This window comes from Homalodisca vitripennis, chromosome 3 (assembly GCF_021130785.1).
Source record: "Homalodisca vitripennis isolate AUS2020 chromosome 3, UT_GWSS_2.1, whole genome shotgun sequence".
NCBI lineage: Eukaryota > Metazoa > Arthropoda > Insecta > Hemiptera > Cicadellidae > Homalodisca > Homalodisca vitripennis.
In genome coordinates, this window is record NC_060209.1 from 45,519,093 (window position 1) to 45,543,741 (window position 24,649).

Sequence of the window (24,649 nt, forward strand, 5' to 3'; positions counted from 1 at the left end):
ATAAATATCCTACAGATCGCAGTTGTATGTTGAAGTTGAAAAATCATTCATAAGAGTTTACTCTCTACTTTTTAGCGCTTCTGATTGGGTGTTTTCCTCAGTTGTTATAATACTTTTGAGGTTAGTGACATAGAACTAAACGACGCAGACGTACATGTTGGCGGGTTTAGTCTAGACAATGGCCTGGATGTTGTAATCGCTTCGCCTGAGCTGCTTTATTTAGACATCATCCCTGTTACCCCGGAACCTTGCTCGCGTGTTATCGTTCCTACATCACGGATACCCCAGCAGGCCCATGTTCCATCTGAACGAATACCTTCACAGCTCAATTTTCTAGTATACAATAGCGAGCGATACTCTGGTGCACCATTGCTGTTCGTGCGGCCGCTGACCGTAAATTAATTCGTGCCCCCTGGTGCCCGCGTGCCAAAACAATACGATCCGCAATGGGTTAAATAAAATGTTAAACTTATACATAGGTATGTTATACATGTTATGTTATATTACCCCTATGATAGAAAAGCCATCAGGTGGTATAAGAATATTTGTATTCCTATTATGTAGATGACAGTCAAGAATGCTAATCATATGTTTAAAATAGACTATCACAGTTTTTAACATAGGTAATTTATCATGCCTTATAATTGCTAAGCATCTGTAAGAATAGCACTTATCTGTTAAGGGTCTTTTATCGTATTCCTTTAAAAATTTCAGCATGTTAAATGAAGCACGTTTAAAATAAAATTACAGGGGTACAAAAATGTTTCACTTTTTACTCATTCTATCTACAGTAACAATATTTACAATTTAAATACTGAGTTTACAAATATAAATCATTGACAATCGTTTAATTATAAAACGGATGTCTCCTGATAAAACATCTTACAAAGTAATATTTAATATCAATTGATTTACTTGTTTAATTATTATGTACAATGAGGTATTGCTACTGTTAAACTGTCCTTAGATTTATTTAAAATCAAATAGAATCAGACTAATAAAATGTCTCACCTGTTAGAGATTAAGCTGGGGAACAGGCACACTTGGTTGAAATCCACTTTATCCTCTGATTCTTTAATAAATCTATGTTGAACTCCATAAGCACGTATTGAAACAGCACCTGAAAGTTTATGTTAGTCACTTTATACAAACAAAAATCTAAAAAAAGGTATACCTATATCAATTGTAATAGAAGCAGTTAGATTGATTAAAACCTTATTTTATAAAATTCGTCATGTGTTTCAGAACTCACCCTACCTCTTTTTTTTGAAGGGAAACAGTTACAACAATCTCTAGAGTGATTTGGACGTAATATTATTGAAGAATTTATTGAGCAATGTGATTTTTGGGTTACCTATTACACAGATGTAAATCAAAATCTGCAATTTACAAATCTACTTGTGTACAATATAGGAGTTTTTATGTTCTTTAAACATAATTTATGCGTACAGTACATTAACTTGGCTTTAAGAGCGAAATATATGAATCCTTAAACTTCAAACTACATTGCAATTTAAAAACTGAAACATTTCACATCACTGAATAAAGTGATTTTACACTGTATCACTGAAACACTGTTCACAGCACAATCTGGTAGACAGGTTGAAGAACTACCATTAGTGGTACAGTGCATCACTAGTGAATTCTGTTAATCGGTCCTGCAGTCATTTATCTTAGTGAGACATCTGGGTTTCAATTGTCTTTGTTTGAAGAACTACCATCACTATTGAATTCTGTTAACTAGTCCTAAAGTTATGTATCTCAGTGAGACATCAGGATTTCAATTGTCTATGACCTACTTAAACAAAAATGCATTACTATTTTTAAAATGAACTAGTTAAATTTAGGAATTGTTCTCTACAATATTAACAAACTTGTACAAAACAGAAAATAACAAGAATGATTACCTGTAACACTTTCACCAAAGTGTGAATATATAGGAGAACGGGAGACTGACTCTAGTCTCTTTAGTTGTCTTGATGTGGCGACGTAGAAACGCTGAAAATGAACAGAATATATCAAGACTATGAAAATAACAATAATTAGAAAAACTATTATTATATCTAATTTTACACTAAATTGCATTAAAATAAAAAAGCGAGTAAATAATATGGAAAAGCCATTTCAAAGAGCTGAAGCAAATTTGCAGTGTACAAGCACAAAACTTAGTTTATCAAATCAGAGAAATCTTCCCTAAAGAATAAATTAATCATCAGACACATTGTTTAGGTGGAGATAAAATTTGAGAATATTAAGTATTAAAAATATCAAATGATAAATTTTTCTATAGGTTACATTCTTTTTAGCTTTATATAAATACATATATATTCACTTTAGTCAAAACTTGTAAAGAAACTTACATACTACTAATACAAGTTTCCAGCTATGAATACATAAATGTTACAAAGGAAGTAGTTTAGAATTCAAAATTAAGTTGTGCTAGAACTAAAAAGGACAAAATATGGGAAAGAGAATGATACCAGTACTATTTTCATTGTGAAGAGATTTAGTTTCTATATGGTGAAACAGTAATGTGAGGTTATTTGTTAATAACCAGATGTAGTTCCCCACAAAATCCCAGATATGCAACAAAATAGACAACTCCATTAAGAGCCGTTGTAGTGACATAACCCTGAGTTTTATTCTATAAGAACAACGTAAGACCTCAAAACATTTTAAGACTTTGGTAGGTAAGATTTGGTAGTCAAATGAATAATAAATATGGTTGATGTCTCCTTTTAAAGATATACGCTAATTATTACACATCCAAACATTCTTTCATCTAATAAATTGTTTATTTTATAAGTATTTAAGCAATATAGTATAAAAGTTTAAGATTTTTTTCTAAAAACCAAAAACTATAAAAAATTAATAACACTTTAGAATACGAATTAATTATGTTTTTATACAATGCATCTACCATAACTCTTCAACAAATATTAAAAGCATAAAAGTGTTTGATATTCAACATTGTTCTTATGGAGCCACAATCGAAACAGTAACCAGTACAGTTGGCCCTTAAAACAATGTTCTACTATCCAGAGTGCCCTTACCCAGACAATAACAACTTCTGGGTCAAATTTGAATTCTACATTTACAAATTTATCCTTAAGCAAATGGCCTTCGCCTTTGTGACTTTTACTATTCCCACAGTCAAAGTTCAACAGAGAGTACACAGTTAAGATATTGGGGATATTCAACAAAATATAACAACATATTAAGTTTTCAAAAGCAAGGCTTCGAAATCAGCAATGGAAACTCTGATGTATCAGAAGGGAATTACTTAAAATGGTCATATGTTTCTGAACCAAAAATCAGACCGATTCAACAAGTTTATAGCAATTACTTCCTGATACTTTCTTAATAAATCTCACAACAGGTACAGTAAAATCTCAAACTGTGTACGATTATTTCTACGAGTATTGTGTACCCAGTTACTGCAACTATAACACCAACATACCTGTACAAAGAAGTAGAGGATCCCAATAGGCAAAATGATGATTACAAAGATGGGAGTTGTGTAGCTGATAACTGTCAATGTTGCTATTACCTAAACAATGATTATGTCAGAATAAAGTTAATACGAGCTGCAATTAGAATAAAATTAGACACTACATTACCAACTATACTTAGTACTCTACTATTAAATGTTTATTTAGTTTTTTGGTATATTCTAATAAACACTTTTTAAAACACAATCTTCAAGCAAAATGTTGGTGACAATGACAAAAGCTGTATTATACAGCAATTTGTTTAAATGTTCTAAAATCTAAATAAGTTATATTAATTTATTTCTTTTCTAAATCAAAATTGTATACATAATATTGCTTTTATGACATAGAATTGATAGTCACATTATTATATCAGTTACAGTGATGGCTCCTAACAGAAATAATGACTAGACAAAATAGCTTAATAGCTTATGAAAAATTACCAATGTTGCGAAAGTTTTAAGAAAACAATAGAAAGAGGTTATATGTATAATTCATTTAAAAATTTGGTTGGGCATTTTTATTTAATGTTTATTATTTATTATTTAATAAACATTTAAATCCAAAAACACATTTGTAATTGTGACGACCCCAGCATATAGTTCTAAGACCAGACCGGTAACATCGTATGCGGTCTTAATCAGCCAATTTAAAATATTAAATCATCAGTAATATATTTTATTTTTATTCAGCATAACATTTAATTGTAGTAACGAGTAATGAATATATGCAGCCAGACTTATTAGGTTAAGCAGTGCAGGTGGAGAAGATATATATTTTAATTCAGCACATGAATTGTAAGTCCAAGTCTGTCAGCAGTAAGCCTGGTAATTTTCCATACCCAGAGCAGCTGCGCAGTTACTGGGTGGTAAACAGGCAGGAATTTGCTGAGGTAGCGTCTGGAACAACGCTGCTCCCTGGAGTTCGTTGTTCTGAGTCGCAGTCGTGCCAGGGTTTTGAACGCGTCAAGCTCGCGTGAAATCGCTCTCTCGCTCTCTCTCCCGTTCTAAATTTGTAATTGTTCAACTGATTCTAAATTATGCAATAAAATTCAAATTGTTTTTCGCAATAAACTAAATTGTTTTATTTGGCCAACCGAGGAGAGAATTTTTATTACAGCAACCTGGGCTAGATTCCATCACCGTGTCCGCATTAGAACCCGAGAACTTTTAAAATTAAATTACGTGTGGTCGTCACGCCACATATTTGGTGTCAGGTGTGGGGTATAGTTCTGCGGTTGGTAAAATTCTGTGGGGTTGTGTCAGTTGGTTCTGTCGGTCGGTTCGTCTTTCTAAAAATAAATTAGTGTTTCTTTGTTTCGTTGAAGAAATCGAAAAGTTGGTGCAAGAAGCCGGGACAAGGATGATGGGTAAGTAATTTTTATTCTGCCCGTAGAATAATGCTAGCCTAGAAACTGTTTATAAAACGTAATATTTGAAATTGTTGAAATCACGAGGTGACTAAGTCAAAGATAATTTAATGTTTTAAATTTAAAACTAATTAAAAACTTGTTTTGATTAATTTTTATAATTTTTATTGAATTTTAAAGTAATACTTGTAATAGAGACGCCATATTGGCTGAGAACAATAGACGCTAATAGTCCGCCATACTTGTTGTAAGCTCCCACAATTCCATTCGACATTACTAACTAGTTATATTCTTTGTTAGGCATTCGGTTGTCGATTACTTGAATCTCGACAATCGTTATTTCGGTAGTTGTGAATAATTGAGTAGTTATTCGGTAGTACTTTGTTTTGATTGGACTAGTCCCTCAGTAATTCAATTCTTATACCTGATATTGATCAAAAATAAACGTACACTCTAAGGTTTTAATGTACTGATTTAACTGGTAGTTAAAACCTGATTGACCTAAATTAACTGCTTCTAAAACTAACTTAATTATACAAATTAGTTGATAACCTAACCTTTCTGACTTGGTTAGGCTAACTCAAAGGTACCGGTACAGGGCAGGAGGCTAACCACGTTGTGAGAGAAGGAAGATAAGGGGTAGTAGTCATTAAAGGAAAGTGAAATAAATTATAAATTTAAATATTTTTGAAAAATTAAAGTTGGACTTGGTTATATTTTGTTGAAACTTTGGGAACTTGTTCATCTGATGATAGTTAAATTGTAATTAAACTTTAAACTTTTGATTAACTTTAAAGTTTTGACTTTTGATTTTTTTTATTATGGTTTAAATTCTTCCTCTCGTCCGTGGTGGAACCAGCAAACCCTGATTGAGTTAGTTTGCTAAGTTTATTTACAGGCACGAAGAAAGAAGATTAAATTTTGTGGAATAGGTTTCGACATTCGTGATGAATTGTATGATGAATTGAGTGATAGGTAAAAAGGTATTTTAAATATTTTTTGGGTAATTTGAAGGAAAAGTAAATATTGAAATATTGGAATTATTCTTTGCTCAGACATAGTAGGTTGTCTTGACTTAGAATAAATCGTGGTGTAACTTCGTATTTGATTAGTGTTCAGGACTTAGACAAAAAGTGGATTGATTAGAGCTGAATTGAAAGTTGATTGATTGATTGCAAGTCGATAAATTAAAATTATTTCTTGATTTTAATTACTTTTCACAAACGGGAGAGAGCACATAATTATTTAATTGAAAATTTAATTGAGAAAAATCTTTTAAAATTATTTTTGGAAAACTAAGTTGGGACTTGTCCACTTTTTGAAAGTAAGTGTGCCTGAACTGATTGACAATGGCTGGTCGCGTTAGTATTGGAGGGCAAGAAATGGACCTCCAGGAAGCCATTGATGCGGTAACTGAACGGTTGGAGACTCTTGGTCATGCTAGGTTGGATCGAAGTGACCACCTGAACACCATGTTGGAGGAAACTTTGCGAGGTCATACAGAACGACCTACGTTCGACATGGTAGGCTCGATCACTCCCTTTGATGGAGGAAAGCCGGAGGCTGTTCTCCACTTCTTTGAGAGTATCGACAATGTCGGTGAATTAAGTCATTGGGGAAACGACGAAAAATTAAGGGTTGCTAAATTGAGATTGGCTGGAACCGCCTTGAGTTTTATTCGATCGGAGGATCAAGGCCGGTTGAGTACTTATGCGGGATTTTCGCCGTACGAAATGTTGTTTGGGCGAAAAATGGAAGCTCCTATGGAGGGTGACTTGACTATCACGGAAGATAACGAGGTATTTGGTGATCATGTAGAGACTCTGCGCGCGAAGTTAAAGGAAACCCATGAAGTTGCTGCGCGACGTAAGGCATTGGCCAGGGCCAAGTATGAAAGGCAGTACAACAAGAAAGTGAAGGAGTCGTTGTACGAGGAAGGCCAGTACGTTCTGCTGCACGTGCCGAGTATCGGACGTCACAGAGTGAAGAAACTGTCAAAACTATGGAAGGGTCCCTACAGGATAGTCAAGGTGTTATCGTCGTTGAATTTAGTTTTGAAAGTGAGAAATAGAGAAATCGTGGTTCACGTGAATCGAGTAAAGCCGTACGTGAGTAGAACCAAGGTGAATCAGGTGCCGGGAGTGCACGTTGACGACGATGTTGACGATATCGAGATTCCAGACTCGAATATCTGTATTGGTGAGGGAACACCATCAGCAGATGATGGTATCCCTGTACCAAGTGTTGGCACACCTCGTACGGGAAATAGGTTGCCACGTGCAAAAAGGAGGCCAGCACGCCTCGAAGACTATGTTTCATAGTTGGGAATTATATCGGTGGTGCTTTGACAAGTGGGAAGTGCTTGACATGCTTATGGGACTGGTGTTTCGTGTTGTAAAAGTAAAACTCGATATAAATTTTAAGTTCTGTTTTAGGATTGATTTTTCTAATCCTGGGAGTAGTAAGCTGCTTCCAGCAAGGGGTCATATTTGAAGGAGGCAGAGATGTGCTGCTGACGGACAGCCATTGGAGAGTCACGTTGCAGTACAACTTGACGCAGATTGAAGAGGAATCCCGAAATCTAAGTATCTTGGTAACTGAGGTAAAGAATCATTTTAATACATTTTTCGAAGATCTACTTAATGAAAATATGAGTTCACACTCTCCATTAATTCAATTGGAAGCCGGATTTCGTTACGAATTTGTGCTATTACAGCAGTCAGTTAGTGAATACCTAAATGAAATTGATGATCTAATAAAACTGTTACCACAAAGACGTGGAAAACGAGGTTTAGTAGATGCAGGAGGTCATGTGTTAAAGTTTCTGTTTGGTACACTTGAAAATAGCGATTTAGAAATTATTGATGGAAAAATGGATTATTTGTACAACACCAACGAGAAAATAGTGCATCAAGCTAAGGAGCAGGTGACTGTTCTAGCAAATATGCAGGCGGAAATAGTATCACATGCAAAAACAATAAATAACGTAATTTCTATATTGAAAGAATATCATTCTAATATGCATGAACAAATGGTTAAAATTTTCACACAAGCAAATGCTGCTCATTATCAGTTAAAAACTCTTTTTGAATATTTGAAGTTAAGTTCTGCGCTTTCGGATACTAAAGAAACAGTAAGTAGTGCAAGACAAAAGATAACTAAATTCCATCAAGCAATTGAGAGCTTAGCAGCTGGGAAGGTTGACAGTAACTTGCTAACACCTCATGAGTATCTAAGAATTTTGAAGGAAATTGAAAAGGTTATACCTCCAACGACTTGTATTCACCTGTTAAATTAGAAAATATTCATCAATTTTATTCTGCTGTAGTTGTTCATAGTTATACAACGATTCACACCTTAAGGGTAGTGATGAGGTTGCCTCTTTCAAACGATAATAAGATGTTCCAATTATATGATATTATTATCTATCCGGTGTATGATGCCTCTCTCAAAGTATGGACCCAGTGGGAAGTTGGTACCCAAAAATTATTGATCAGTAAGGATCGGTTGATGTACTCGATGTACAATCAATTGGAATTCGACCGAGAGTGTCGAGGGGAACAACTGATTGTTTGCCCGTTATCGAATGTCCTGTTAAGCGTAAGCAAGAGACCAAATTGTGCAGTTGAGATGTTTCATTACGAGCAAGTGAGGCTCTGTGGTAGAAAATTAATATCGGGATTAAGGTCCCCGGTACTTGTCAAAACTCCAAGCCGATGGATATACAGTGCCTCAGAGGAGCACAGATTGACTTTGAAACTGTCTAACTAGTGACGGGACCCTGAATATAACTTCCGCGGTAGTGAAGGGGGTCGGTGAATTTAGAGGAATTGATATGTGTGATGTTGTCTCTGAAGAATTCAAGGTGCCTGCCCGTATTCACGGCAGCTCTGTGTTCTCAGAACAGATAAGTGAAATTGTGTTTCCAAATGTGGAAGAAATTTACACAAGCGAGGAGAAGGAGCTGTTTAGCTCTGAGCAGGAGACGGCTGTGAAAGTCCTGCAGGGACTGAACGAACGGCTGGGCACATTAGGTGTTAAGGAGTACCGTCCGGAGGACGTAGTCCGCCATCTGAAGTCCCACATTCTGTTTGGTCGAAGGTTTTATGCTGCAAAAGTGGCAGCTGCTGGTAGTTTTGGGTTAGTGTCAATCCTGATGCTTGTGTACATGTGTTACAGATTTGTTATGCCTGTGATGGCATGGTGGTCGAGTCGCCGGAACCGTCGCCGACAGCGTCGCTCCGCCGCTCTGACCGAGGTCTTCGCAAAAGTGAGAGGCCTGACGTCACTAGACAGTCCTGAAGGAGACCAAGAGGGTGTGAACCCTGGAGAGATAAACGATGTTGAACAGAACGTGGAGGCAGTCGAAGTTGTTAATCTCGAGCGACTGCGGGACGTGATACAAGCTTTGTAACTGTGAGTAATGACACTCTGAATAAGTGTGAGCCCCTCAACTCACTGTGGTATGGTGAGGAAGTTTTGCTTGGCAAACTCCATACCGATTGCTCCAGACATTCGTGTTAATGCTGTGACAGAATAATCTTTCAAAGAACTTGAGTAAGGAATGATCGATTTGTGTTAATTGTGGTTGACTAGTCAAGTTGTGTTGAGAGATGTGTGCACACGGGACAGTTGTTAAAGGAGACACTGGAAGATGTATTAAGGAATATACTCGTAGTTATGTTAGATTGGTGATTGTTGATGTAACCATGTTTTTAGATGTAACATTTTAATTTGTTAAATTGTAGTGTTGTGGAATGTGTAACTGATCTTATGTTTTGATCAGGCAGACTTGGAGATATAATTTTCCAAATTATTCGATAATTGGCTAATATTTTAAGCGATTGACAAAACGTAAGTAAAATAAACATGTGAGGACAACCACATGGGGCACAGGAAAGGACCTGCCGGCCATCCAAACATACCCTTAACCCTGATCCTACCTTTACCCCAAAGTTCTGGACTGTGTAACCCATTGTTGGCTTGATACCCATGCGTTCAACAATAATTAATTGTTAGACTAACTTGTCGCAACTGCCTAGTTGGCTTGCGCAACCAACTAAGCGGTGTAACGTCTCCAGTCTGGCCGAAGTAGTAAAGTTGTAATTCGTTTGTTAGTTTTCTTTTAAGTGAATTGTGAGTTTTATATGAACATTTTTGGCTTATGTTAATTTTAAGCTCTAAGGCATCAGTAGAATGTAATGAAATGTAGGAGGAAGGTCTCGGTGAGCTACCCTGTTTCCAGGGGTAAGCGAGGTGAAAACCTTGGGGAGCCCCCAGGTCCACAATGCCCTTAAAAACCAAGCGTGGGGGGCGGAACCTTTAGTTTTAGTTTTTTTTTGTTGTTGTTTCTGCCATGAAACTGAAGAAAGTCGAGAAGTGTGAGGAATGTGTCCTCCAGTTGTTGGATGTTCAGGAGAACGTCAACGCAAACTTTTTAAAAGATGAAAGGTTTTTGAACCGCTTTTCCAGAGACCCCCCTCGCATTTACAGTGTAACGGCCACCCACTAAACTGGGTCGAGCCACTAGTTTTAAGTCATTTTGTCAGGGCCCTTATGGAATGTAGTACTGTAATGGTTTGGTCGATGCCTTAGTAGCTTAATAAGAACAATTAAGATGTTAGCAATTTTTGTACTATTCTTGAGGATGTTTCTTAATGATTTATTTTGTTAGTTAAGTTTGATGTCATTCATGACATGCTACTTATTGGCTGAGCATATTATAATGGTTTTGTGTTATAGTCAACGTACAAGTGAACTAACTCAGGATAACTCCATTATAATCCATAGTAGGGGTGACTGAGGAAACCGGCCCCGAGTGAAAACCCACGAGGCTTAACCAGGAATGGGGGAGTAGCGTTCAAAATTCACAAAGAAGACTACCACTTTATAATTATTTTAATTTTAATTAGGCTCTGCAAAATGTGGTATGTTATCAACTAATATTTTTAATTATTAAAATTAAACCCATCAAACCATAGTTATCCTGGAGTGCTCAACCAGAATAATCAAATGTAGTTGTGTTGTAGTTCAACTTGAAACGTTTAAGTATTTTAGATTAAGTTTAGAAGCACTGGTTAGTTCCCTTGTACTACGTATTGCTTTAAATGTGTTAATGGTTAGGTAGTCGTATTTGGGTCATTAGAGATAATGTTTATCTGATGTTAATGACTGGTCTTGAATTAGTATTGTAGTATACCATGATATATGTGTTGTAAGCCTGGAATCTTTTGTGTTCAATCATTGAGAAGAGAGCGAGCGATCAGATCGAATTAAAGAATTACGTATCGCGTTTGCATACTTTTTTTTTATTAAAAGAAATTTCTGCCTTTTTAGGGAACTCAATTGTTTATTTAAATTTCATTTAGTTGAGGCTACTGAGTGACAGCTGGCATGGTAATCAATGAACATATACTAAGATTTTCTTGCTAAAGGATAGGACAGAGATCCTCCCCTGCAGATTAGAGACTTTTCTTCTGGCTGCTGGCTGATGGTTCCTCATACTTGGGGACAAGTATGGTTTTAAGGTGGGGGGAGTGTGACGACCCCAGCATATAGTTCTAAGACCAGACCGGGTAACATCGTATGCGGTCTTAATCAGCCAATTTAAAATATTAAATCATCAGTAATATATTTTATTTTTATTCAGCATAACATTTAATTGTAGTAACGAGTAATGAATATATGCAGCCAGACTTATTAGGTTAAGCAGTGCAGGTGGAGAAGATATATATTTTAATTCAGCACATGAATTGTAAGTCCAAGTCTGTCAGCAGTAAGCCTGGTAATTTTCCATACCCAGAGCAGCTGCGCAGTTACTGGGTGGTAAACAGGCAGGAATTTGCTGAGGTAGCGTCTGGAACAACGCTGCTCCCTGGAGTTCGTTGTTCTGAGTCGCAGTCGTGCCAGGGTTTTGAACGCGTCAAGCTCGCGTGTGAAATCGCTCTCTCGCTCTCTCTCCCGTTCTAAATTTGTAATTGTTCAACTGATTCTAAATTATGCAATAAAATTCAAATTGTTTTCGCAATAAACTAAATTGTTTTATTTGGCCAACCGAGGAGAGAATTTTTATTACAGCAACCTGGGCTAGATTCCATCACCGTGTCCGCATTAGAACCCGAGAACTTTTAAAATTAAATTACGTGTGGTCGTCACGCCACATAATGTAGTATTATTTTCTAAACAGACACTTGAGGAACATTATACTTAAAAATGTATAGATCGTACAATACATCATACACTACTTGATAACATACAACGTGTACTTACTTAGTGGTCACACTACCGCCTTATCTATCTCATTCCTTTATTACTGGCTAACTATAAGGCATAACCTAGATATTTGATGTGTGTTGTTTAGAATAGTTTTACAAGATTCTTTTGAAAAATCATAGTTTTATTTTTTTGTTGAAATTACTACATACATGACTACATAAGATCCTAACATTTAAATCGCTTACTTTCATATCATCTTTCATGTGCCATCAATTTTTCCCAAAAAAGTTATTTTCTTTCCTACTTTCAACTTGTACATCTAATGACTTTTGGGTTCTCTTTCTGTTACTCTATAACTGTATACCTTAGCAAATTAAAATATGAACTTTCACAACATGATTATATTTTACTCATAAATATATGTACGTGTTAACAACAATAAGAATCTCCTCAATAAAACACTCAGATTTTCAAGTATAAAATAAATAATAATTAAAACAGAGTCTATGATGATTTTGAAAATTAAGTCATGTCTGCTATCATTCTGTCTCTTCATTGATTATTCAACAAATAACACTAGTAGTCTGAGCTTTGCTACTGTTCCATTGCATGACTTGCACTTGCCACTTCATCTACTGATTTAGTGATGAGTCTGACACTATTCCATGTATGATAATTAAGAAATCCGTTTTTAAAAAAACTATAATGAGATGTATTTTTAGATTTATAATAAAAGACAGACGTGTGACCATAAATAATCTCCCATCAACTTTAAATGAAAAATTACCTAAAACAAGATTTTACTAACTAATCTAACCACATCTAGCCTACTGCATTCACATATCCATGCAACAAAGTGGACAATAACAGATCAGCCAGTATAATGCAAATCTGTAATATGCATTCTTTACTACAATGTCTATGATGAAATACAAAATATGAGAAACTAATATTAATAAGAATCAAATTAATATAAGTTGATTACTGCATGCAGCAATATTTTTCAATAACAAAATGCACACAACATGCAGTTAAATATTCATAGACTAACAAGACGATGATACTAAATCATAATCTATGATGGGTTAGAATCATAAAAAGTTTTGTCATCAGAGATAAAGCTAATATATTAACAGTAAGTAATAATGTAAAATACCATGTATCGAAGAACTTGACATAACGTAACGCAAGAGTTATCGCATAGACAAACAGAATGACTGCCTTTCGATGTTTTAACCACAAAAAACAATACAATTCTTCAAGTCTCTAAAATCTTCCTATCGAGTTATTGCACAAACAGACTGGCGATTTAAGGAGTCAAATCTGTGACCACGTCAGATTTCAGACGCTGCAGAAGGTGAAATGGAGCTGAATTCAACATTCGTACTCACTGTATGTTTGTCCTTTTTCAATGACATTCAATGACATCTTATGACCTGTGTGGTGTTCTTGCTTATACCAAAAAGACAGCATTGGCATAACAACACAGAATGTGGTAGATAAAAGATCAAATTTAATGGTAAGTTATAAAACAAGTAATTTAATCACGAATAATAATCACATCCTAAGTAATGTCCTAAGAAACTAAAAATTATCTTTTTTACTACAATTTTTTTTAGTCTTTTATCAATTTTTAGTTTAAATTATATATTCTTATGGATTTTCAAAACAGCACCTTTTAAGTATGTACTTCCTTTGTGACAAAAATTTTGAATTAAAATTACACTTGCTTTATTTTTTTCATAACCAAAAGAGAGCATCACAGGCTGAATTTTAAAAATCAAATAAAATGTTAGACGAGTTAGACACTCATCCAAGAACATTTTGGACACAGAACTTCATTAGAGTAAAATTACAAAATGCAAGTGAATTTTATAAAAACTAAAATCATATAATTAATTTATAAATAATCTAGCAGTGCCTGCAGAAAAAGCAAATGCCCAAAGTCTTTACTTTTCTCTTGTCAAGAACATAATAGCTTGATTGTACAATCACATTCAACTACATCGCTCACTGCTAGGTTGCACTACTGATAAGAACATTTTGTTTTTAATTTCATATACAAGCGATATATGGTATATGCTGTAATATACTTGTATCAATTTATCATTAAGAGTTAGAAAAGGCATAGCGCAACTCATGGAAAATGTGATGCGCTGTATTTTTTTCTCTCAGAGGAAAGTACAGCACATTTATTTGCACCAGAGTTCCAACTGCTTACAGTTAAACATTTTTATAAAATCTTTATGAAGTGATAAAAATTCTTTAATTTGTTAATACAAATGTGGAAATTACTATATTATAAATCAAATACTAATATCAAATCACTAAATCAAATATATACAGTGTGAGTTAAAAGTATAAATACACTTTCTTTAGTTTTTGACCGATAAAGATGGAGGGATGGAACTCTGATACCTTTCTAGGAAATATAGGTGAACTTTTTAGTCAATGTTACAACTGTGTTACCCATTTCCCCAAAATGGGATTTTGGATGAGTGGCTCAAAATCTTTATATGTAAAGACCCATTAAGTGACATCTCATTTGAAAGATCTTGATAAAAGAAAAAGAACAGTGGATACTAGAGCTTTCTATCTCAATTCAGAACAAAATGGCAGCTCATTGAAATTTATTAAGTTAAAAGCACAGATGGATAGTGCTCAACCTCCACTGGACAAAGATAGAAAAATGAAATTCAGAACATCCCTCTAGGAAAAAAAAATCAAATCATTTCCCCAAGATACTCTGTGTGGGAACATATTTAAAACAACATCTATAAAACAAAAACCCCAGAACATTAATGACCATAGTAGCGGAAATTCAAAAATTCCTGCATGAATCCAGCATGCCGTTTCAACTTTATACAACAGGCTTGGACATTGTCAAACTCTCCTGGAACAGCAGTTTGAACATCTGATATAAAAAACACAGGTTAGTACATTTTAGCTGTTTTATTGCTTAACGTAATATTAATTACTCCCCCCACCCCCCCCTCACCCCCACCACCACTCCACCCCCCCCCCCCCCCCCCCCCCCCCCCCCCCCCCCCCACAATCCAAATCCCAACTCCAACCCACCCCCATCCATCACCCCCCCCCCCCCACCCCACCGTACATAGCAACTCAAAAACACTTCCATTACATACTAAACAATTACAATTAATTTATATATAATACCTTATTTATACTAAGGTTTATATTTTCAAACTGCACACTGCACTTGAGCCACCAGGTGGCTCGTTGGTCCACCTAAAGTATGTCTCTGAGCCACAGCATGTAATGTCTAGTCTCTGAGTGGTACAGCTCTTCATAGTGTGCTCTTATCTTTAAAACAAACAACTTATAACCTCTGAGATAATAATTCCTTGGTCCTTCCAAAACATAGGACATCCTTCATTGAAAAACATATGTTTTATTCTTGCATCAAGCTTTTTAACAACTTGCCCACAAGGTCCAAATAGGCCACTAATTTAAACTCTTTTAGGAATAAGTTAAAAAAAGTTCTAGTTCTTAAAGAATACTACAGCATCCATTGTATTTTAATTGATAAAAACTTTAAGATTTAAGGTTATTATATTTAGCTATAGTAATTTTATGTACTGACGATTGTTACGTAATTTACATTGCCAACAACAATAAAGAATTTAGAGTTTGAGTATAAATTAAAACTAAAATATTATTGTAATGTAATAAAAACAAATTAACTTCTTTCCATTTAAGTAACCAATTCTTCAACTTAACCAAAAGGTTTTGGCATTGGCTAAATTTCCAGGTAATCTATTACACATTTTTTGAACTATGGAACTAAAAGTTCTGGTGATAAATGTTTGATTTTGTCAAATAATTTTTAATTTTTGCATTATTTCATGTTATGGTAAAGTTTCTTGTAACAAATAATTCTTAAAATACATATAAATTATACTGTATTATTAGAAAAAATGAGTAAAATCAAATAGAAGTAAACAAGCACCTCTTTACTATTTTAATTTGATTTCTGATGAAGTTGCATTAATTAGACTAGGAAATTGGTTATACACATTCATAATGTTTTTAAAAGAAAAAAATTAAACTAATATAACAAATTAAATCCTGTACAAGACTTATCAACATAAAAAATCCAAATTTAGAAAGCTATATAGGTACACTAATACTTTCTGCAAATTCTAACATTTTCTTCATGATGTCTTCCAGAGAAAGTTTACCCTCCTGACTGCAGGTTTTTTTTCTGTTCAGCACAATTTATATTTATCTCTTAAGTCAAACCATCAGCTCATACATTCAATATCCGCTTTGCTTCATACTCAGACAAGTACCATGAAAACTCCTTATCACACTCACAAAACGCCAATTTTACTTGATTATGTTTGAAGGTTTTTACATAGATACCACAATTTGCAATTTATAAAAAGAAGAGGTGAAAGTGCAAATGCGTAAAAATAAAAACCCACCAATTATATATTGGACACAGCATCAAATGCAGATAAGGCACTTGAATGCAAAAATTAAATGCTTTAGCTTTACAAGACCTAAAAATTATCATAATGACCCTTCTTATCTGAGAGCTGACTCATATAGAACTCTCATACCTTCAGTTAGGAGACAGAACTTTAATAATTCAACTTAAATGCTTTAAAAAATATTAGTTTTTCAACCATCTTATTTATACGCATAATGTAGTTATGGTGGGAAGAGTTGATTTAATGTAAAGTTGAGTTTACTCTAGTTCATCTTCCTCTTAGTGCAGCATTTGAAATCTGATGCTGTCAGAGACTTGACTCTTGGTACCTGAATCTTCATTTGAAGAGATCCAACCAAAAGTTTGTGATGAAGAAGCTCAAAACGAACTGTGCATCGTTTTAACAGTAAAGACACCTAGACTACAAAATATAGTGTAATCTAGATGAATATATATTCTCATTGTCTCAATCTGGTGAGCTGCGTTCAATTGTGTAAGGCAAGTTTTCTGAAGGCCTTTCAACTGTCCTCAAGACAACAGACAATAGACAATATGCTTTATTCATAATCTTTGAGATTAGAATGGTGTCATTACATAAGTGTACAAAAAAATAAAATTTGTATTAATTCAGGTCGGTTGAAAAGGTGTTGATTCATCATTTCTGCTCCAGTCCAGGAATTCCTCAATGGAGTAGTAAGGGCGGTGAAGAAGCCAGGTAGTCAGTTTTCTTCTGAGCTGCTGTTGTCTTGTGGTGTTTTTGACCTCTTGTCGTAGGATGCTTAGAAATTTTGTTCCGGCATATGTAGGTTGTTTTTCAAAGAGGGTCAGTCGATGGGTAATTCACACTATTCACCCTTTCGGCCTCCGGCAGTTTCCAGTACTTCATCTTCTTCTTTCTAATACCAGTTGCTGGGTCTTGGTATTGTTTAGTACTAGGTAATTGGCTTGACAATACTCTATTGCCAGATTTATTGCTGTATAGGACTCTATTTCCAATTGTGATGGGTGTGTATTTTTTAGTAGGAGGACTGTATCATCAGCGTACATTAGATAGAGCAGTAGTTTGTGATATATTCAGGGAAATCACTGACAAAGATGATATAGAGAATAGGGCCCAGTACTGATCCTTGTGGGACACCTCTGTCAACTGGCAATGCTTTAGAGACAGTTCTTTTCGTTACTCCATTATTTGAAGTTTTTATTTCAACTGCCTGAGTTCTGCCTGTTAAGTAACTCCTGAAACCAATCTGCTGATGTTCCTCTGATCCCTTGGTCTTCTAGTTTTTTGAGAAGCAAGTTGTAACTCAAACAATCAAAAGCCTTAGGTGAAGTCCAGGAATATTGCAGTTGTTGTATTTTTCACGTCTAAAGCTGACACTAGATATTCAGCAATGCTTGCCAGGGCTGTTGTCATAGATTTACCCTCAACAAAACCATGTTGATTGCTTGGTAGCAGGTTGTTTTTATTGAGATGGTCTAGAAGATGTAACAGTAAAATTTTTTCAATAATTTTGGATACTACAGGGAGCAAGGAGATTGGCTGATAATTACTGTTTTGAGTTGGGTCTCCTTTTTTGAACTTTGGATAGACTTTTGCTGATTTTAATTTTGATGGAAAAATACCTTGTGCAAATGATTTATTGATTTTGTCTGTTAGTGGGTATATTAGTGGCTCAATACAGGTTTTTATCAGTTGTGTAGAAATGTCATCAAAGCCAGTTGCATTTTGCGATTTGATTTGCATTATGGTTGTTCTCATTTCATTTTGAGTTGTCGGCCAAAGAGTAAGAGCGCCATTTATTTTCACCCTGGGAGGCGGTTTTAACAGGCATTCCATCATAGACAGCTTGAGCAAGTGTGTTGTTGGCGATACTTGCAAAAAATTCGTTGAGTTGTTCTGCTACTATCATGGGGTCTGATGTCAGTGTACCATCGTTTTTAAGTTTTATTTGTTCATTTGTATACTTATTTTTGCACCTCTCTTGATTTATAACATTCCATATAGCTCTGCTTTTGTTGTCAGCATCATTAATGAACTTGGTTGTCAGATGTTTTCTTTGGGCCTTGAGGTGGAGATCATAGGTCCTCTTTCTTTCTGTTGCAGTAGCTTTGTTTTCTTCTGTACCAGTTAGCAGGTACTCTACTTAAGCTATAAGAAATTGTTCATGCTTGTATTTTGTTTCTTGGTAATATTTAATCCGTTGTCTTTTTTTCTTCTTAATGCGGGTATGAGTATAAGGGCATGCCAAGTCCATGTTGTAAGTCATGATTTCTAAAAATGTATTATAGGAGACTTCTGCTGATGTAGAGCCAAGTATGTCATTCCATCCTTCTTTTTTCAACAGATTATTAAGACGTGCCAGGTTTCTGTCAGTGAGATGTCTGTTGTGTATAATTTTTACACAACAGGTCAGGTATATAGTTTTTTAGTTTCACAAGTTGTTCTGTGTGGTCAGAGATAAAGGTGTAGATAACAGTAACTATTGGTTCGCAAGGAAGCTGATTAGAGCAGACCATATCTATGGAAGTTGCACTGTGTGAGGTGACTTGTGTAGGTGTTGGGTTAAGTCTTGTGATTATTGTGAGACTTAAGTGTGTCATGGAGTTTTTTTGTTGTTTCCACTGGTCTCAAGACAGTCAATATTGGATATCACCAATAATTACAGTTGGGCTATTCCATGTACATATAGACTCAAGGGTGGTTGATCAAATTTCTAATGCATCGTCAAAATTGTTATTTGGTCTGTAGATTCCAACAATGTAGAAAGAAGTTTTTTTTCAATGTTAATTTTATTGCAGACAGCTCACAGAAAAGTTCTTGACTGTATTTATCCCAGACTGGTTGCATAGTTTTTAATATCATCTTTCACCAAAAATGCTACTCCTCCTTTTTGGTGGTGTACTTGACAAAAACTTTCAATGAGTGTGTAGCTCTGTAGGTAAGTAGTTTCTAAATTTGTCTTTTTGAGCCCATGTTCTGTGATGATTACAATGTCTGGATTAGTAGTGCTGAGGAAGCGGTTCATTATGTCAATTTTATTGGACAATTGGTCAGCATTTTGATGAAAGATTGTTAATTCTGCATTTTCTCTTATAGAGATGGAGTTTAGAGTTTTTTGTCTTGCTCTTTCTTTTGTGGTGTGGTTTTTAGAGGTACGTCTAAAAAATGGTTGATCTCATTAGGGCTTTCAATGGAGTTTTTTGGGTAAGTAATAATACTGTCTGTTGTCCTCCTGGTACTTGGAGTACTGGTAACTATTAGGGCTGGAATTGAGATCCCTTCAAACATTGGGGTTTTAGCGTGACTTAATGAGGCTGATGATTTTTGGCGTTGAATGATGTCTTTGTAGTAATCTATATACTTCTTGTAAAAGTCATCTAAAGATTCTTGATCTCCTCGTATTTTGGCTGTCATAGGTGGAAGTCTCTCTTTTGGAGTTAGTTTTTTACTGGGAGTTTGGCTGTCTCTCCCTATCATATCTGGGATCAGTTTTTTAGGAGTTTGACTGTCTCTCCTGGTCATAATCGGGTTTAGTTTTTTAGGAGGAGTTTGGCTGTCTCTCCTGTTCACGGCCTGGTTTAGTTTTTTAGTTTCTCCTGTCAAAATGTCAGTGCTTTTTTGTAGTATGTACCGGTGACATACACAGTGTTTTGCTTTCTTCTATACCATCTATCAGTTACTCATTGGTGGAATTACTGTGGACAGAGGTGCTATGTAACAGGATGTCAGGTAAAAGATTACTTTTGAGGAAAGTTAATCTCTAAGAATACTATTTGATATAAGCTTATCACTCTCTGCTTGATGGATGATTTCCTCTTTTAGAGATATTTCCTGGTTTAGTTTTCTGTTGAGATGCTGGTCTTTGAGTTGTAGTTCTTGGATTCGATCTTGTTGGGTAGAGACAGTCTCTTCAGAGAGTCTAAGAACATCTTCCAGGTCTTCCTTATTTTGTAAGGCAGTTTTCAATCTGCATACTTCAGTTGACAGTCTCGCATTTTGAGTTTTAACATTTAGCAGTTCCTGTTTAAGTTCATCATTTTCTTGAACTAGAAAGCTGCCGGCCTCAGCAGCTGGTGCTAGGGATGTTTCTAGGTCCCTTTCTTCTTGTTGGTCAAGATTTTTTTACTTTCTTTTGTACAAGAAGAACATATGACTTAAATTACTATTATTTAATGTTCTAGCATTCACTATAACTATCTTTTCTCCAATTTTTATACACTGGTTGTTAAATTCTTCAGCTGGTGTTCATGGTGGTATTGGATTTTCTCATTCATAGTAGTTACCAGCTTCTGATTTAATGACATGCTATGCTGATAAATATTTAATTTGTATTATGTTCTCATTATACATGATGTTTGATTCTTTAATTTTAGATCTATACAATCTTCTTTTAGCTATGTATTAGTTTTTTAGTAACATGTTATTTTCATAATTTAGTGTTGTTAACAGATCTTGTAACAGCAAAACTGCAGCTAATTCATTAAATTTGTTTCTTATTGATAGAATTCATAACACATACAGTTCTCTAACTAAAGTGTGATTTAAACTACAGGTAGGATGCAGTATTGTTCTTTTTATATCTTAAGTATCCAAGTGTTGGGCTGTTGGTGGTACGTTTCCTGAAGAAGATCTTACAAGTGTTGACTGCTCAGGGTTTGGTATGATCTCGGAGAGTTCATTGATGTTCCGCTCATCAGTTAAGAATGAAGGTGAAGGATTTTCTCTCTCTATTATAGCCTATCAGGTAGTTTTAGTCAATTTTCAAACTTGGATACCTATACTTTTTGATCCGAGAATAGACATCAAGAGTCAGCTTTGGAATTTTTTTTATTTTAACTTAAATATTTTGTACAATATTTTGTTTTTATAATTAAATTTAGTTTTAGTGTGACACCTCGGTGTTAACGCCCCAAAATTTCAACAAATAAATTATTTTAACCTAATACTGAGCTGAGAATTCTACGAAAATGTCTTATTGTTACTTTAGTGATCATTTTAATCACCTTTATGTTGGTAAGACCTCCACAATATGTAACAATGCCGCCGTACACATCAAGTGCCATCCAGATTAATATAGGCGTTAAGGCCACTTCAGAAAAAAGGGACAGGAGTTCTGCCACAGCCTGTATATGCATAAAATTGAAGCCCGCGGGTGATGCAACAACACCAGTGTTGTCACAGCCACGTGTACGGAATGTGCTGAAATCAGCAATAGTTGTGTTGTACGCAGGCCTTGAAACAGTCTAAAAGCACCATGTACTTTGTTAATTACTAAATGAATCGCCTAGGCGGCAGCACCTCCCACAGTACCATCCTAAGACGAAAACGTGCTCTGATTGGTCTGGAGCCTTGGCAGTGGGAGGATCGGGCAATGTTAAAGCCATGCTCGGGAGCCATCTTAAGTATCCAAGTGTTGGGCTGTTGGTGGTACTTTTCCTGAAGAAGATCTTACAAGTGTTGACTGCTCAGGGTTTGGTATGATCTCGGAGAGTTCATTGATGTTCCGCTCATCAGTTAAGAATGAAGGTGAAGGATTTTCTCTCTCTATTATAGCCTATCAGGTAGTTTTAGTCAATTTTCAAACTTGGATACCTATACTTTTTGATCCGAGAATAGACATCAAGAGTCAGCTTTGGAATTTTTTTATTTTAACTTAAATATTTTGTACAATATTTTGTTTTTATAATTAAATTTAGTTTTAGTGTGACACCTCGGTGTTAACGCCCCAAAATTTCAACAAATAAATTATTTTAACCTAATACTGAGCTGAGAATTCTACGAAAATGTCTTATTGTTACTTTAGTGATCATTTTAATCACCTTTATGTTGGTAAGACCTCCACAATATGTAACAATGCCGCCGTACACATCAAGTGCCATCCGGATTAATATAGGCGTTAAGGCCACTTCAGAAAAAAGGGACAGGAGTTCTGCCACAGCCTGTATATGCATAAAATTGAAGCCCGCGGGTGATGCAACAACACCAGTGTTGTCACAGCCACGTGTACGGAATGTGCTGAAATCAGCAATAGTTGTGTTGTACGCAGGCCTTGAACAGTCTAAAAGCACCATGTACTTTGTTAATTACTAAATGAATCGCCTAGGTGGCAGCACCTCCCACAGTACCATCCTAAGACGAAACATGCTCTGATTGGTCTGGAGCCTTGGCAGTGGGAGGATCGGGCAATGTTAAAGCCATGCTCGGGAGTCGGTTAACTTGTGCAGGACGTGGCAGATGTTAAATTAGGCCCTCTCTCTCTCTCTCTCTCTCTCTCTCTATTTTAAATTTTTGGAAGCCAAATTCTAAATTTTTAATTATGTATTAATTAAACCTAATTTGTTATTAACCTGATCCAAATTGTGTACAACAATTAAATAAACCATATAATAGTTTGACTCCGCTGTTTTATTTAAAAAAAAGTTTATACAACCTTCCTCGCACAAACCCAAGAGAAGACCTTTCGCCTCCCACTGGGCAAACGAAGGCCAGCTACCACATTAGATCAATGTAGAGAGTAGGCCCCAAATCCTCCTATTAATATCAGGGGTTTCCATAATCCCGACTACCCCGTGTTCCGGACCTCCCCCAGAAAAGATTTCTGTGTGCGTCACTGGTGGCTGTTATCAGTTTTAACGTTTATTCGATAAATTTCAATAAAGTTTTCAAGTACCTGTTGCTACAAAATTTTGTTAATTGCTCGTATTGTTATTGATAGGCTAACTAGCTAGGTGGAATAGTTTTAACATTCATCAAAACATATTTGAAGTGATTTCATGTTATTTATACTTTAGTAGCAAAGATTTTAATTAATTTAAATCAATTTTATTGAACCGTTTAAACTAATAGCAAACTTAGAATTTATGGGGTATTCATAACAGCATCTATATGTGTATGTCTATGAATAAATCAATTTTGTAATCTAGAATGTATTAAACCAATTTTTTAAACAAATGTATTAAAACAACCATATTATTGTTTTCAGCTGGCTCTGGGAGTTATGATGCTATGTTGCGTTGTAGACATATTCTTTGGCAGTGAAAACAGAGACTTTACATTAGTGGACAAAGTCCTGTCGTACCCTTTCTTAAAATTGTTTACTTTTGTAAGTATTTCACAGAATCCATTTCAATTACAATTTTACTTGTACAATAATATATTATGTAACTTTTCGGTTTTGTATGATAAATAAAATATAGAAATATTGTGAATATGTATTGAAGTATTATAAAGCAGTAATGATTTTGTATTCCATTAGAGACTAAACTGCAGATACAATATTTATTTAAATCTTGTGGCTAAGATTTAATCAAAATTTTATGTAATTATAACTCTTTTGGGTTATGGTTATATAATTTGAATTGTAAGAAAATGTATGAAATATTCCGCATTTATAATAAAACCTGTAAAAAAAATCCTGTTTCACAATAAACAAAATTTTTGTTAATAATGGGTTATTTTTTAATTTTGCTTTTGACAAATTTGTATCAACATTTCAAGTTATAGTTTTGATCAAATATTTTTATCGTAGAAAAAAATTAAGGGGATCCACAGAAATTGTTTGTAATACATTTTTTATTTTACAGAGTCTGGCATTTATAATACAAAACTATTCCAGGAGAGCGTTGAAGTTGTCAGGTATACTGTTCATGTTCTGGTTGCTCTATACAATATTTGGCACCCTCCAACTGTATCTCATTCATGTTCAAGACAATGTAAGACTTACACAATATAGTACTACAGACTTATATAGTATTTTCTTACAACAGTTGTTAAAAGTCAATATTATATGTATATATAAAATTTGTATAAGTGTCAATAGCCTAATATATATAAATTTATCTAAAATATAATATTTAACATTACACTTACTGTTAATTTCCAACCAACTTAGCATAGAGGGTATGCATATATTTGTATGTCTTAGATAAGTCTGCAAACTAGCTTGATTTGATCAAAGTTCAAGATGGTTGCTCTGTGAACAATATCTATTCCAGATCTGACACAATGCTAAAAGGAAAAAGGTAAACAGTTAGGTAGTTACTCTTATTACTCTAGTTACTCTTAAGGTAATAAGTATTTGTTACTCTTATACTTGTCTAGAATAATTAATAAATCGA

General features: G+C 34.9%; 2 protein-coding genes across 4 annotated transcripts in view; one reads left to right on the top strand and one right to left on the bottom strand.

Annotated features, from left to right (window-relative positions):
• The window catches only part of LOC124358172 (ATP-binding cassette sub-family C member 3-like), a 31,055-nt gene extending 11,498 nt beyond the window's left edge, over positions 1 to 19,557 (bottom strand). Inside the window, exons 1-5 of the mRNA XM_046810465.1 lie at positions 19,435 to 19,557; positions 17,623 to 17,808; positions 3,461 to 3,550; positions 1,908 to 1,998; positions 1,012 to 1,120 (exon numbers count right to left, since the gene is read on the bottom strand). Coding sequence (XP_046666421.1) covers positions 1,012 to 1,120; positions 1,908 to 1,998; positions 3,461 to 3,550; positions 17,623 to 17,808; positions 19,435 to 19,557 — 599 coding nt within the window. The remainder of the gene's footprint in view (positions 1 to 1,011; positions 1,121 to 1,907; positions 1,999 to 3,460; positions 3,551 to 17,622; positions 17,809 to 19,434) is intronic.
• A 3,939-nt stretch (positions 19,558 to 23,496) lies between these two features.
• Positions 23,497 to 24,649, top strand: part of LOC124356854 (ATP-binding cassette sub-family C member 3-like) — a 77,758-nt gene continuing 76,605 nt past the window's right edge. For all 3 annotated transcript variants that reach the window (XM_046808114.1, XM_046808116.1, XM_046808115.1), the window contains exons 1-2: positions 23,497 to 23,634; positions 24,116 to 24,244. In XM_046808114.1, the coding sequence (XP_046664070.1) occupies positions 23,530 to 23,634; positions 24,116 to 24,244 (234 nt within the window). In that variant the 5' untranslated portion in view covers positions 23,497 to 23,529. The remainder of the gene's footprint in view (positions 23,635 to 24,115; positions 24,245 to 24,649) is intronic.